The 15595-nt window shown below is 33.3% G+C and overlaps 2 protein-coding genes across 3 annotated transcripts in view; one reads left to right on the top strand and one right to left on the bottom strand.

Moving 5' to 3' along the window:
* Nucleotides 1-449: 449 nt before the first annotated feature.
* On the top strand, nt 450-13825 carry tdg.1 (thymine DNA glycosylase, tandem duplicate 1). 2 transcript variants are annotated; one of them, NM_001020751.1, is given in 11 exon segments: nt 491-560; nt 1115-1173; nt 5153-5322; nt 6315-6577; nt 6680-6749; nt 8600-8735; nt 8825-8907; nt 8996-9090; nt 11265-11436; nt 11520-11660; nt 12240-13681. In NM_001020751.1, coding segments are annotated over 10 exon segments (1326 nt in total). In that variant the 5' UTR covers nt 491-560; the 3' UTR covers nt 12377-13681.
* Nucleotides 13826-14422: 597 nt separating this feature from the next.
* efcab6 (EF-hand calcium binding domain 6) overlaps nt 14423-15595 on the bottom strand; it is a 29552-nt gene continuing 28379 nt past the window's right edge. The window contains 2 exon segments of the mRNA NM_001309483.2: nt 14423-14744; nt 14842-14991. Coding sequence (NP_001296412.2) covers nt 14622-14744; nt 14842-14991 — 273 coding nt within the window. The 3' untranslated portion in view covers nt 14423-14621.

The following is a 15595-nucleotide window of genomic DNA, read 5'->3' on the forward strand; positions in this document are numbered from 1 at the left end:
ACGTTATGACTACACTATTAATATATAATTTAACTCTTATTTTAGATATATTAATAATTCTTTAATTTAAGCTTGATTTATTTATGTAAGACGACATTAAATATATATATATAAATGCGTTTACACGAAGAGACTTTATATTTGCTAAACTCGGAAAAGGGGCTTTTTTATTTATTCAAGCGCAGCCAATAGGCACCTCGCTTTGAAACGTTTAAATGTCACAGGAGACTGAGGTCATACTATTAACTTTAGAGGGGTGAACGTTAACATTATCAAACTGAAGTAACGCTAAAACACTGTATTTGAATGTGATTTCAGTGTTTACATTTATAACACACATCTTATTGATTATATTATCTATTTTGGGTTCACTTATTTGCATCAAAGCTAAAAAGCAGACATACTGTGTTCAACACACCCCTAATCTAGGCGCTTTGGTTCGTTCCTCTGTCAAATTGATTTCTCGCTGTCGGTCTTTGTTGCTATCGCCGGTTTTGTTCCTAAAAACGAGAAAAATAATCAACATTTCAGTGGACACTCGTTCTTATCGTATAACAACGGTATGTATTAATTTAATCCATAAAATCATAATCTGATTACTAGCCGCACGGGAATGCATTTAATGACGATTGAAACGCGCTTCGCCGTTAGCTGCGACTAGCATTCATTGTACTCAATGAATTGGCACTCTAGGCCAGTGTTAGCCGAACATGCTAACTCTATTACATACATTATTTAATTCACGCTTTTTTGCCTTAATTTTTCTTGTTGTACTAACATGTGACAGCCAATTTATTTGAGTTTACCGCAAGTTTAAAAGACAGACTGTTTTTAAATCGTGCTTTAATATGTTCTGGATCCTGCATACGTGGAGTTTGTTTAAAACCCAGCTCACTGAGCATTTTCTGATCTAAGTTATCTAATACATTTATAGACTAAACTGGATGTTTTAATTATTCTTACCAGTTTTACCTTTTAGTGATTAATATGACTGAACCTATTCGTTAAAGCATTCTGTAAGCAAGCTAATAAAAATGGCTGGTTTTAAATGTTCCCCTGTGAGAATACCACTGAAATTGCTGTTGAAATGAACACAAATATTAATGTATTTAAGATGGATGAAAGGCTGTATGGATCTTTGCCTCATGCCCCCTCGGAATACCTCCAACAATGGTGAGTGTCCCCCCTGTTTGTCATCAACTGGCGCCAAGATTAATTGCGATCCCACTGATTTTATTATAACATTCAGCTATTCAGGCTGATTTTAAGTGCTACTAACCAGTCTGTATTGCCATTCACCAAATGAAATTTACAAAGCTACACAGCTGATATTAAATTTAGCAAAAAAAAAAAAACTGCCCTGGTGTTGCTACTTGTGTTTGTTTTAAAAAGTGATGTGCTTTGCAATTATTAACATGGATATTCTGTTGCAAGATTCATTAATAACGTATGTATGTATATATGTGTGTGTTTATTTATTTGATTGCTTTATCAATTTTCAAAAGTTGCACCTGCTTCACAGTAGAGAACTTATACAATTATTGACTATTCATATGGTCTTTTACATAATGCATTTTATTTTTTGTCTTTTAATTGTATACAGGGTTCATACGGTCATAGAAAACCTGGAAAAGTCATGAAATTTTGACATTTTCCAGGTCTGGAAAAGTTTTGGAAAACAGATATCTGAATACTTGCATATAGGTTATATACTTCTATTCTGTCCTTGCCCAATCACGTACTCTCAAATTATTAGAGCAGTGTGAGCATTATCTAAATTAATTTTACCATCACATGAATTGAACTAAATAGATTGTTGCATATTTTGCGATATGCTGTAATAATATTAAACATGCATTGTTTTTCTTTTACCATGCATATGTAGACATTGCATGAAACATTAGGTCATGAAAATTTACTTGAAAGTCTTGTAAAAATCATGGAAAAGTCATGGAATTGTAGTAGTAAAAATGTGTATGAACCCTGTGTGTACGTTATTAAACATTCCATTTATAGTTATCAATTATATATATATATATATATATATATATATATATATATATATATATATATATATATATATATATATATAATTTATTTAAATTAACTAGCTATTGTTATTGTTGTTATTATTATGTAATTTTATTTTATGCAGAGGATTGCAATCTAAATGGTTGTAATTAATTTCTTAAAATATAAAAAATGTCTTGTAAATTATAATTATAAATACATCTGATATGTAAAGTGATATTTCTATGTATTAAGCTATAACAAAATGTTTAATTTTAATATTTTGTTTTTGATAAATTAACATATATCATGATCTAATAATTAACTATATTTAATTAAATGTACATTTATTTCAAATGTTTAAAACTATATCTTTTTTTTCTATTTTAATTTATTTATTGTTGTTGCCTTTTAAATACAAGTAATATTTGTAATGTATGGTGTTAACAATCAATATTATCAGATATTGATATTGTCCTGTCATTTGTATACAGTGATTTGCAGTATAAATGGTTGCAGATCTGTTCTTGTCTGTTTTGTGTTATTTGGTAAATGTTATGTATTTCTTAATTGTTGAGTGAATATGTAATCATACAATTGATATTTTCTACAATTCACAATTGAACTGTAAACAAACATCATTGTTTGACGTTAAATGCAGTGTTGGGTGTTATTATTTGAAGACATAAATGCTGTAATTTATCAGTAATTCACTGGGTTTTTCACATGAAATTTTGTAATTAAACATTAACATAACACGACATAACATGTCAAATATATTGAACTGTTTACTAATTATAATGTAAAGGAAAAACCGTTTGGTTTGCTGAATTTGACTGAATTTGACAGTTTTGTATATGGTCTGATAGAGAGCTTGTTTTTACTTGTAAATTGCAGTTGTCTGCAAATATAAACACGGTCATACAAAGCACACATTTGACTAATCACTATTAACTACATCTTATAATAGTTTTTCACAGTGTGTGATGTTTTAATGCAAAGAAGAATACAAAAGATATTCCAAGATTTTCACCAAAGCAAAACACTCACCCATGATAAAAACGTCTGCATGCTCATTACAGTTTTTCATCCAGTTAACAACTGTTTCAATTTAATAATGCCAAAAATGTCATTGTCTGTGTCTACTTAAAAGGATAGTTCTCCTAAAAATGCAAATGTATTCACTATTCATTTACTCAACCTCAAGTGGTTTTGAATCTTTTATTTCTTTCTTCTGTTGAACACAAAAATAAGATATTTCAAAGAAAGCTGGTAACCACTGACATCTATAGTAGGAAAAACAAATACTATACAATTCAATGGTAACAGCTTTTCTGCTTTTTTTGAAAAAGAAACTGAAGGGTGAGTAAATGATGTCAGAATTTATGTTTTTAGGTGAACTATTTCTTTAATGGAGTGTTTCTCAACCACGTTTCTGGAGAACTACCAACACTGCATATTTTGGATGTCACCTTTGCCTGTTACCCCCACTACAGATCCTTCAGTCTCTGCTAATGAGCTGATGATCTGATGCTGCGTCCGAAACCGAAAGCTTTCATACAATAAAGTACACTAAATTCAGCATGCAAGCCGAGTAGTATGTCTGAATTCATAGAATTCGAAAATCAGTATGCGAGTAGTACCCGGAAGACTTACTACTTCCGGCGAGATTCTGAAGTGCGCATCCCATGCATGCTGTGCTATCCCATGATGCCCCGCGAGAGAAGTCATGACTGGGAGTGAAGCAATGCAACTGGCGCAGGTAGGTCATGTAATCATGACAAAATGATTGATGGCGTACGTCCGAATTCCATTCATACTCTCACATTCATATTGTATAGAACATACTTTTCTAACAGCTGAGTAGTACGTTTAAATTCAAATACAGTACATACTGAGTAGTTGGCGGTTTCGGATGCAGCCTGAATTATGTGTGCTTGGTTAAGGAGACATGGAAAATTTGCAGAGCTGAAGGTCCTGCAGGAACATGGTTGAGAAACACTGCTTTAAAGAGCAGGTCATATGGTGTTTCAAACTGTCCTAATATTGTGTTGGATTGATTCCTCTACAACAGGTTTATATACATATAATGTCAGAAATGTTTATCAGAATATATATGTAATATTAGACCCATTTCAATTCATTCATTTCAATCAATTCACTGCTTAAAGGCATAGTTCACCCAAAAATAAACATGTCTTGTTAATTTACCCACAGGTCGTCCAAGATGTAGCTGGTAATTTTTTACCCTATATATTGTACATCCTGATTATTCATATTGTAAATAATGTTCAGTTTCCTAAACGGATTGATCTTTTCACTTCACATGACCTCAGCGTGTCATCAGGAGCCGTGGATATGGGTTTGGACTTGTTTGTAGGCACTTATTTTTTATCTTAGCAACCTACCAGCATTCACTGCCATTTTATGAATCCCCAAAGACCATGAATTCAGCTAAAAATCTTTTACTGTAGAAAAAAAAGTCACCTACATCTTGGATGACTTGTGGGTGATAAAATTAACAGGAACTTTATCATGTTTGGGTGAACAATCCCTTTAAGGTCTGTAAGCCATTCCCTTCCACAAGCCAACCTACTCTCATTGATCAACTGGCCAAGGCTGGTCATCTGATCAAGTCTGTTTTGACTGGTCTTTACATATCGGAAACAAAACACCCATGTGTTGGGTAGATGGGTATTACACTGCAAAAAATGCTTTCCTTACTCAGATTATATTGCTTGTTTTAAGGAAGAACCCACTTTATTATTTCTTAAAACAAGACAATGTGTTTTGCTTGTCTAGAAAATTCCTTCTTGATTTAAGAAATTTTAGATATTTAGACTAGTAACAACAGAAAAAAATCTTATTAAGAAAAGCATTTTCGTCAGTGTATGCACATTTGTTCCTTTTGATCATGTTGATGTGGATTGGTAGCAGGCAAAATATTCAATATTGTTTCTCAATTTTTGAGCAAAATAAAAGTATCAATAAAAGTATATTTATTATGCAGTTTGTTGATTTTAAAAACTGCATTAAAACCCAAATAATCTGCTCTTTAATAACCAATTCAAGAACTGCACAGGAAGTTCTGACAAACTTGTGAGATTTTGGTGAACTGGCCTGTGTTTTATTTGTGAATCAGGGTTCAGTCGGCTCAGCAGCATCTGCAGACGCTTCAGGCTCAGTATCCTCACATGGCCAATGGCAGCGCAGGCTTTATGATGGAGGGACAGAGAGAAGACGCAGGCATGCAGCAGATGCCTGTACATCCAGAGGACGCCGCTCAGCTCCAGCCTGCCGCTGCGCAGACAGGTAAACAAAGAAGGGCTGTGACGCTTTACATATTCAGATCTCTAATGTCAAGTATGCTTGTATACAGGACCAATACACTGGTTTCATCCACTCAATGTGCAGAACTTAATCAAGAACGTCTATTTTAACATCAATATTGATTCAGTTTATGATCAATCAAATTTTTCCAGCTTATATTTTCGGGCTTTTTTCTCTTTTGGCCCAAAACTTAAAATGTCATTTTCGGTTGATAATTTCCAGCGGCTGAATGTTTGTGCATTCCCCTATCGTTTACATATCTTAATTATTCAATGCAAACGCTTTAATTAAAGCATTTAAATGCTATAAAAGCCACTGTGTAAATTTATTATACTTATATACAGGTATATAAATTGCTATGTAAACTACATTTTGTAATTATATTTAAACATTAGGTTAAAATCTAACATTAGTAATACATTAAAAACTGCTTTATGTAATTAACATATTTGCATATAATTACAAACATGTACAACTTATACATAAACAACTTTGTTTAATTATGCAAATGAGCCATTTTTCTATTTAATTAGGCTAATTTTCATACATTTCTAGCGCAAAAATCTGAGCATTGGTTGAAGTCAGGTTCAAAATTCTTTACTTACAGTCAAAGGTTTTTACTGAAAGACTATTTTTTATGAAAATAGCCTTCAAAATATGTATTAATAGCACAAATTGATAAAGTGTCATAAAAGAAACAATTGAAAGTGTATTTTTATCTTTTTTTTTCCATAAGATTGAAAATAAGACCACCAACATTGACTTGCGTGGAAAAAAGTGTCTCGTCTTAAAAAAACAGAAAAAAGAAAAAAATTGATGTTTAGTTTTTCCTTGCGTTGTACCAAAAATGTACCAAGCCATCTTTTATTAAGGTGCAAATTAATACACACCTAGAATTACACAATTTTACGCCGACTCATTGTGTGCTGTAGGTTTTTTTCAGTGAATAAAAGTGTTTTGTTTCCCTCCATAAGCACCTGCTAAAGGAAAACGGGCAAGACAGACGAACAAAGAGCCCAAACCCAAAGGCGAACCAAAACCTAGAGCCAAACCCGGACCTAAACCCAAGAAAGCCAAGGAGGATAAAGAGGCTCCGCCGGCTGAAGGACAGGAGAAGATCGATGAAACCTTCAAGAAAGTCAAGAGGAAAGTGGACCGCTTCAAGGGCATGTCAGAGGAGGAAGTGATGAAGAGAACACTTCCTGATATCCTAATCCCCAACCTGGACTACGTCATTGTATGTTTTTGTAGCGTTTATGTGAAGCAGCCTTTTTTAACAACGAGGTATGTTAAAAATTTAATGCAATTGACTAAAATGAAGCTTATTTTTATGACACAGATTGGAATTAATCCCGGGTTGATGGCGGCTTACATCGGTAGATGGTTTCCTGGACCGGGAAATCACTTTTGTAAGTACTGTTGGCTTCAATACACTTGTAATATTAGTATATTGTCATTGATAATAATAATAAAGTTATTGAATTGAAATAGAAGTAGGTTTTATGTTATGCATTTTATTTATAGTTCTAAAAGAAAAAGGATGATATGTTCTGTGGATATATAGATGTTATGGTTAATTGATGTTGATATGATGATAGAAATACAATAATATATGACCTTAGAGTATGAAAAGCTAAAATGATTATGTTCATAAATGTAACTAATTATTAATAATTGAATCAAAAATAAATATCAGTTATTCTAAGAATTTTATATATATATATATATATATATATATATATATATATATATATATATATATATATATATATATATATATATATATAAATATATATATATATATATATATATATATATATAAATTGTTTAATATTATAATAAACAGCAACAAAACCATAATGTTTTACAATTTTTCATATAATGTAAAAAGATATTTTAAATTCTTATATTATCACAATAATATTACTGTTAATTTAACAATTAAAAGTCTAAATAAAATTGTATACTAAATATTTTATTCATTTACATTCATATGCTGATTTTAAAAACAAAGTGCTAAACATCTGAAATTCTTTTATTATAATAATTTATTTATATACTTATATTTAACTATATATATACACACACACACACACACACATACATACATATATATATATATCAACATACATGCATACACACGCACACACAGTTAAAGTCAGAATTATTAGCCTCCCTGTTTATTTTTTTTCCCCCAATTTCTGTTTAACAACATAATAAGCATAATCGTTTTAACAACTCATCTCTAATAACTGATTTATTTTATCTTTGCCATGATGACAATAAATAATATTTGACTAGATTTTTTTAGACACTTCTATACAGCTTAAAGTGACATTTAAAGGCTTAACTTTACCCTAAGGCAGGTTAGGGTAATTAGGCAAATATTGTATAATGATGGTTTGTTCTGTAGACTATCGGGAAAAAATAAGCTTAAAGGGCCTAATAATTTTGACCATATGATGTTTTTTAAAAAATTTAAAACTGCTTTTATTTTAGCCGAAATAAAACAAGACTTTCTCCAGAAGAAAAAATATTATCAGACATACTGTAAAAATTTCCTTGCACTGTTAAGGGATGGCGGCACTATAAATAAACAGTGATAACAAATGTCGATAATGCAATAAATTGACAAATTAATTACTGTAGGCGGGACACATAACTGACCAGTGATGATGATTACTGTGTCTGTGAACATAGTTTAACTGAGAACGAGAACTGATGATTGGCTTAGATTGAGTAAGTTAGATTAGTGTACACTGTTTTGTATTTTGTTTTTTAAGATATGCAATAGTTACTTTTCCTGGTAATTAGTTACTAACTAATATAATTATGTAGCTTAGTTACTATTTGTGAGATGTAAATAGATACTAATTAAAGGAATGTGTCCAACACTATAAATATATTTAAATATAATAAGCATTTACATTTATTTACTAATCTGTAATTCTGTTAATTATATTTATATTACGCTTTAAGAAAAACGTGGTAATATTGAGTTAATATTAATATGTTATTATTAATAAAATGTAAACATTTAAGTATTGAATTATTAAATTTAATCATGCACATTTGTCAAAAGTGCAATTAAAAAATATGTTAAAGAATATTTTATATAGTTACAGTACTCATATGTAATATGAATAAGTACTTGTAAAAATAATTTAATTCAAAAATAATAATGTACAATTAATTTCTAATAATTAATTTGAATTAAATTGACTTAAATTAATAATGCATGAATCATTATCATCTTCAGGGAAGTGTCTGTTCTTGTCCGGATTCACTGAGAAGCTGCTGAATCACATGGATGATCAGAGTTTGCCGGAGAAATACGGCATCGGCTTCACAAATATGGTAGCGAGAGCAACGCCAGGAAGCAAAGACCTCTCTAGGTAGGATTTAAATAATCGTGTTGCTTTCCTTGATAAGTGTAAGTGCTGGTATTTCTCTAAACTGTTTCTGCTTTTTTTAAATTCTGCAGCAAGGAGCTTCGAGAAGGCGGTAAAATCTTAGTGGAGAAAATCAAACAGTTCAAGCCACTCATAGCGGTTTTTAATGGCAAATGTAAGTGTTTGATCACAGCTACAGATGAATAGATAGTTGCCACTTATGCAAAGACCTGAACTTAATGAATACTTCTTATTTTTTTCAGGTATTTATGAAATGTTCTGTAGGGAGCTATTTGGGAAAAAGCCCAAAACACTTGAATTTGGCCTACAGCCTCACAAAATTCCAGACTCTGACACGGTAAGAGACATTTTCATTGGTTCTCATTTATTGAGGGATTTTTTATTTTATTTTTTGCTTTTTAAAGTTTTTTTGCTTTTTTTCAGCGTAATAGGAAGAAAGCATCCAATAAAAGTGTTTCTTTTGTCACAATTTATTAAATTTGTGTCTAGATTTCAGCTACAATTTTTACAGTTTTAAAGTCAGCTTTCTCTTGAATACACTAAGAGTACATTCACACTAGCACTTTTGGTCCGCACCTGGGTTTGTTTGACATCACAGTTTGGTACATTTAGCTTGTGTGAATATGTCTTCTGAACTCAGGTGCACAACCATGAATGCAATAGTATAAATAACGGAAGTGAACAACCAGCAGTACAACAAACTATCATTTTCATAACGTGTGTGTGTGTGTGTGTGTGCATGCGTGCGTGCGTGCATGGTGACAAGTGGGACTGAGCCAGGGCAAACACAGTGATAATGTCTGCTTGTCCCCTCTAAAAACAGCTTCTGCAGACACTGTAATGTTCTGAACGTTTGTAATATTTTTGCGGCAGATGGATGCGAGTGTCCAAAATCAAAAGATTCAGTAAAAGCAGAACGACAGTGATGGGCACGTCTTTCTATTTGGCGCTTTGCTTTTGTGTCTGTCACCTAGCAACAGCCATACACAAATCAGCAGCTCGTTGACGCTAGCGTTCCTGGGGTTCAAAAGGAAAAAGGCGGTGTGAACATTTACCAACCGATAAGGTGGCAGATATGGTCCAGGCAATTAAACCAAGTGTGAAAGCACCCTGAACATCATAATTTCATTCATATAATTTATATATATATATATTTTTACATGGGGATTTGTTCATATGAATTTTGCCTAATTAGAGACAATTTATTTAGCTAAAATGTTCGCAGTGTGTAAATATGAAGGGGAAAATTTTTTTGATTGATTGAAGCTGATTTCATCCAATGTTCAGATGCTAGAATGGATTCAGATGAGCACATTCAATTGACTTCTCATTTGCATATTTAAACATAATATTAAAAAACAAATTGTAATAAGTTTCGCAATTCTTGTGCCTTGTTCACACTAATATAAAGATCATGTCACTTGCTCTAGATTACTCAAAGTATGTTTTTTTTTTACCTCATAAGGATTCACTTAAGCAAATTGTATACACATTCAGTGAAAACGTAGCGAATATTCTGAAATTTATAATGTGCTTGTTGTGTACCTGCAGAATTTGCCTAAATCGAAACTTCCACTCAAGATGAATTTGTTTAACTTGCATGGAAGATGCATTGAGGCTAGTTCTGCACGTTTATTATGGCAGTAGTTTGCCACTATTCAAACATTGGCATTGAATTGTATGTAATGTAGTCACATGAATGATTTATATTTACATTTGGTGTAAGCACAGCATTAGAATACGTCTACACTAATCTGGATAAATTTGAAAATGGTGTTTTCCTCTAAAAACGCTCCATGTCCAAATTATTGTTTTAGTCATTTCCTAAAAGTTGGCCATCTATACTGAAAAACTTCAAAATACTTTCGCCCCAGTGCTGCACATGGATTAAGACATTTATTTACTTTAAAACAATTATTGGCTTTTAAAGTGTTGAGGAAAAGTACCAACATTTTTAAATAGACCAAAAGTGAGGTCAGGTTTTTGCTGTGAGTAACACGGGAGTATCAATTTGCAAGTGTAAGCACAAATATAGACAAATAAGAGACATGCCAAAACGACAGATCTGAGGTACAGCTCCATGTCCCTTAAAGCAAAGCTATCTGGAGCATGCACAAACTGATATTGATCTTTAACAATGTTGTCAAAACGGAGAGCGTCCAGAATAACTGCTCTACAAAGTCATCCCTCATTTTAGCTTAATTGGTCACATGACATGACAAAAAAAATCATTGTTTATTAGTTTTTTGTAAGCCGACATTAAAAAAACAGCATTTTCAATTTGATCCACTTTGGAGAGTGTTTTTACGTTTTTATTGCTGTAAAACACTCAGTGTGGATAAAAGGCCAAAAGAGGGATAAAAAAATATTTATAAACAAAAACATTAGTGTGGATTTGGCCTTATTGTAACCAGTTAATAAGCTGGAGAAAAATGATGGCAACTATTACTTTATTTGAACTTAAAAAATTCTGTCAGATTTACATGAATACTACTTTTCCCCCCCCCACAGGCACTGTACCTGATGCCATCCTCCAGTGCCCGCTGTGCTCAGTTTCCTCGAGCTCAGGACAAAGTGCACTTCTACATCAAGCTGCGGGAGCTGCGGGATCAGCTGAAGGGGGTGATCAAACAGAAGGAGGTAGAGGAAGTCAACTACACCTTTGACCTCGGCCTGGCCAAAGGTACAAGCATCATCACCCTTCTTTTCTTAACCAATGTAAAATACGGACTGCACTGACCTCCTTATCTTCTCTTCGTCTTTCAGAGGATGCCAAGAGGATTGCCGTCAAGGAAGAGCAGTACGATCCTGGTTATGAAGCCGCTTTTGGGGGAGCTTATGGAGAAGCTGCACCTGAAGGAGGCCAAAGCAATGGGATTTGTAACTTCTCTGCATCTGAGGAGAATGGTTGGTCTTTCTTCTGTGTTCAGGGTTCCCACGCTTCTTCAAAGTACCGATATGAAGTCAAGGCCTGGATAGTGCTTAAAAACAAACTTAGGTCCCTGAAAGTGCTTGAGTTTACGGTGTTAATTTAACAATTGTTTTGTGCTGCTTTCAAAAACCGAATGAAAAAAACGAAGAAATTCATCATTTAAAAATCTTTAAATCTTATACAAGAACTGTGATAAATAATGTATTCTATCAACATTCCAGAAACCAAATTTAAATATATCAGTATTAAAGTCAACTAATTCCCTTAAGTTTTTAAAACATGACATGTTATGACATTTTCAATATTTTTTTTAAGTACAGGAAGAACTTATGCTATTCACACTGCTTTACAAATATTTGTGATTTAAAAAGTCTGTGACTTTAGTGTCCATGGAGGAGTGGGAACCCTGTGTGTAACAGATTGTGTTTTGAAGAATGTTTAAATCATATTCAAAGTCTTAAATTTGTATTTACTCAAACTTAATGAATCCATGTCGTTGGTCCCCATTGTCTTCATTCCAAAGTTAACATGTATTTCTGTGTTTAAATCTCCAGCCAACACAGCCGAGAAGGCTCCCACAAAGCCAAGTGATGTTGGTCAGGTTCAGGACGGCCAGTGGATGACGCAGTCTTTTGCTGATCAGATCCCAGACATCGGCAGCTCCTCTCAAGCCCAAAACTGGGGTGTATGAGGACCAAACACCATGAGGGACTTCAGACGAAGCCTTCTGGTGCACTTCCAGAGATACTGTGCCTCCTTTCTTCTCACAATCGAACCCAGGAGTCTTTAAGAGCGTTGGTGGTTTCTTCCTGTGTGCCGCTCTGTTACATTTTAATTTCAGGAACGTTTGGAGGAATCAGTCTCATGCAAGGTGACCCGACTTGCACAAGGAGAATCCAATGGCTGCTACACTTTTACAGAAACTGTACCTCTGAACTGTATTTAGAGGCCTTTGAAATCTCAAATGCCTCTGTTTTAAAGAAGAGAGACGTTTTTTTTGCAAATGAATTTCCATTAGGTCTTTTAGGAATTAGCGTTTCTATGGAATTGAAATTTATCTTTTACATTAAATGAACCCTCTACTTTTTAAAAAATAGGCCAATTTTACAACTTCACAAGAGTTAAACTGTTGAGTTTTGTAGTTGTTTTAATTAATTCAGCCGATGTCCAGGTCTGGCCACATTTGGCTTAGCTTAGCATAGATCATTGAATTAGATTAGATTATTAGCATCTCGCACAAAAATGAGTTTTAATAATTTCCCTATTTAAAGCTTGGCTCTTTAGTAGTAACATCATGTGCTAAGACCACTAGCAAATGACAGGATGCTATTTTCTGCAATGCATAATATCATAGCGCCTAATAATAGTAATTTAACATTGATGCTAATGGCCTAATTTGATTCAATGATTTTTGCTAAGCTAAGCTAAAATTGCTCCTGCCAGACCTGGAGATTGGCTGAATGGAATAAAAATTGTTAAAACTCAAATGTTTAACTCAGTGGAACTTCAGCCTATTTTTTTTTTTTTAAAAGTGGAGTGTTCCTTTAATGCTTTAGAGTCATTGACTTTACTTTTAGTAGTAAGTTTAGTGTACGAGGTTCTGAGCACTGGTTTATTTCATCGTGATATCAGGGATTGATACTTGATTTGTATTGGTTATTTCATTTTAGGGTGGACTGTATTTTGCGTAGTAATACTTTTAAGTACAACTACTCCGTTTTTTAAAAGCAGGTTTAAAATTCTTTATTGCAAAATCTGATTAAACATTGTTTTGTTAGTACCACATGTGACATGATATATTTTTAAATGTTGGAGGGCGTCCACCATGATATTAGGAATTTTAACAATGCCACTGCAAGACAAAGTTACAATCACTGATTGTAAATGTGTTTTTCTGTGTTCCTTATGAGGAAGCATCAACATCACTGTTTAAAAAATGTACATGATCACCTCTTCACCTTTAATACTGTAAAATAAAGTACGCGTGATACAACATGAACATCCCGATATAATTTATGCAGTTATCCACATGCTCTTACTTGGTGCTGTTTTTTTTTTTTTATTAGTTTTTTTTTATTTACATTTTTTGTAAACATGATTATCCTTTATTTGTTTGTTTATTAAAATACAATAATTCTGATGTCTTGAGTAATTGCTGGTTCATTCCACAGAGGGACTACAGTGGGACTAAGATGAAGGAAAGGGAGTATTACAAATAAAGTTCCATTAGTTCATGTATTTGCTAAAATGAAAAGCCAATGAACAATGTGATTATTACTAATGCTCCTCAATGAAAATACGTCATTCATTTTTAGTTTTTGTTAACTCTTTACATCAACTGATGTAACAGAAATTTGGGTTTTAAAAGTGCACCAGTAAATGTTGAACTATGATTAATAAATGGTGTACAAGTATAGTTTATTTCAAGATCTTGTTAGTAAATACAACAATAATTGAACGGAACCTCATTTCAAAGTGTGATCATAATTTTAGGTCTTCAGAATTGGTTGTTCATTTAGTGTAAATCATCTTTAAAGTCATGATTTCTTAAAAATAGTTAATAATAAATAGTAAACATGCATATGTATCTAAATAAAATGATATATATATGGTAAATTTGAATTTTAAATAAGCTTTAATATTGTATTCTCCTGCAGTCTGCAAGTCAATGATCGGAATAAAGCAAAAAGCACTATTATTTCCCAATAATTATGAAAATAACAAAGGTAAAAAAATGTTTTTCATATATAATTTTATTTAGTTTATTTCAGCATTTAATATTAAACATTTTATTTATGTTTATTTATAAACAACATCGTAATCAATATCAATGTGTTGCTGTATAAATAAACACAACAGAATTCAAGGATCAGAAAAATCTATTTATTTTCAAAACTGTGACAAAAGCAGTGTTATGAGTGTAACACTACCTGGACTCATTTCAGAAAAATGCGCAGAAAGTCATTGTATGAAATCCTTCCTGAGAGGTTCTTGTCGAAAAAAGATTTGAAATGAAATAATTCTTCCTCTGACAGATTCACACTGAACTGTCTCAGAACCTAAAAATATCATGCAAAACAAAATGCGTGATTAAATACATCTTGAGCTGTTGTTCAACAATTACTTTGAAATTAGTGGGAAAGAAGAGGCCTGTACCTTTCGGAAATCCTGAACCGAGATCTTTCCAGTGCGCTCTTTGTCAAAGGAGAGGAACGTTTGCCTCATCTGCCTCCAGAAGAGCTGGACAGGCCTGGAGATCCTCAGCATGGCTTCAACACACTGAGCGCTGAGTGGACCAGGACTCATCTGAGAGAGAATCAAATAAACTAGAGCTAGTATTGCTATACAATTTGTTTTATGTGTCAAGCATTTTTGTGTATAGATCACACCAAGAATACATTTGTGGGCCAAAGACTTTATTTTTTTATTCCACTGAACTGAACTGAACTAGACGACGCAGTGGCGCAGTAGGTAGTGCTGTCGCCTCACAGCAAGAAGGTCACTGATTCGAGCCTCGGCTGGGTTTCTGTGTGGGTCTGCATTTGCTTAAGTTTCCTCCGGGCCCTTCGGTTTCCCCCGCAGTCTGAAGACATGCAGTACCGTTGAATTGGGTAGTCTAAATTGTCTGTAGTGTATGAGTGTGAATGAGTGTGTGTGGATGTTTTTCAGAGATGGGTTGCGGCTGGAAGGGCATCAGCTGCGTAAAAACATGCTGGATATGTTGGCGGTTCATTCTGCTGTGGCGACCCCGGATTAATAAAGGGACTAAGCCGAAAAGAAAATGAATGAATGAACTAAACCAAAGAGCTTAGAATGACCAAGAGGCGACACTCAACAGAACGTTCCATTGTAACAGCAGCGCCCAGCAACAGCCCCGGATTCCGCCATTTTAGAGTGAAAGTGATCGGCC

The sequence above is a fragment of the Danio rerio genome, chromosome 25 (genome assembly GCF_052040795.2).
Source record: "Danio rerio strain M-AB ecotype USA chromosome 25, GRCz13ab, whole genome shotgun sequence".
Taxonomy (NCBI): Eukaryota; Metazoa; Chordata; class Actinopteri; order Cypriniformes; family Danionidae; genus Danio; species Danio rerio.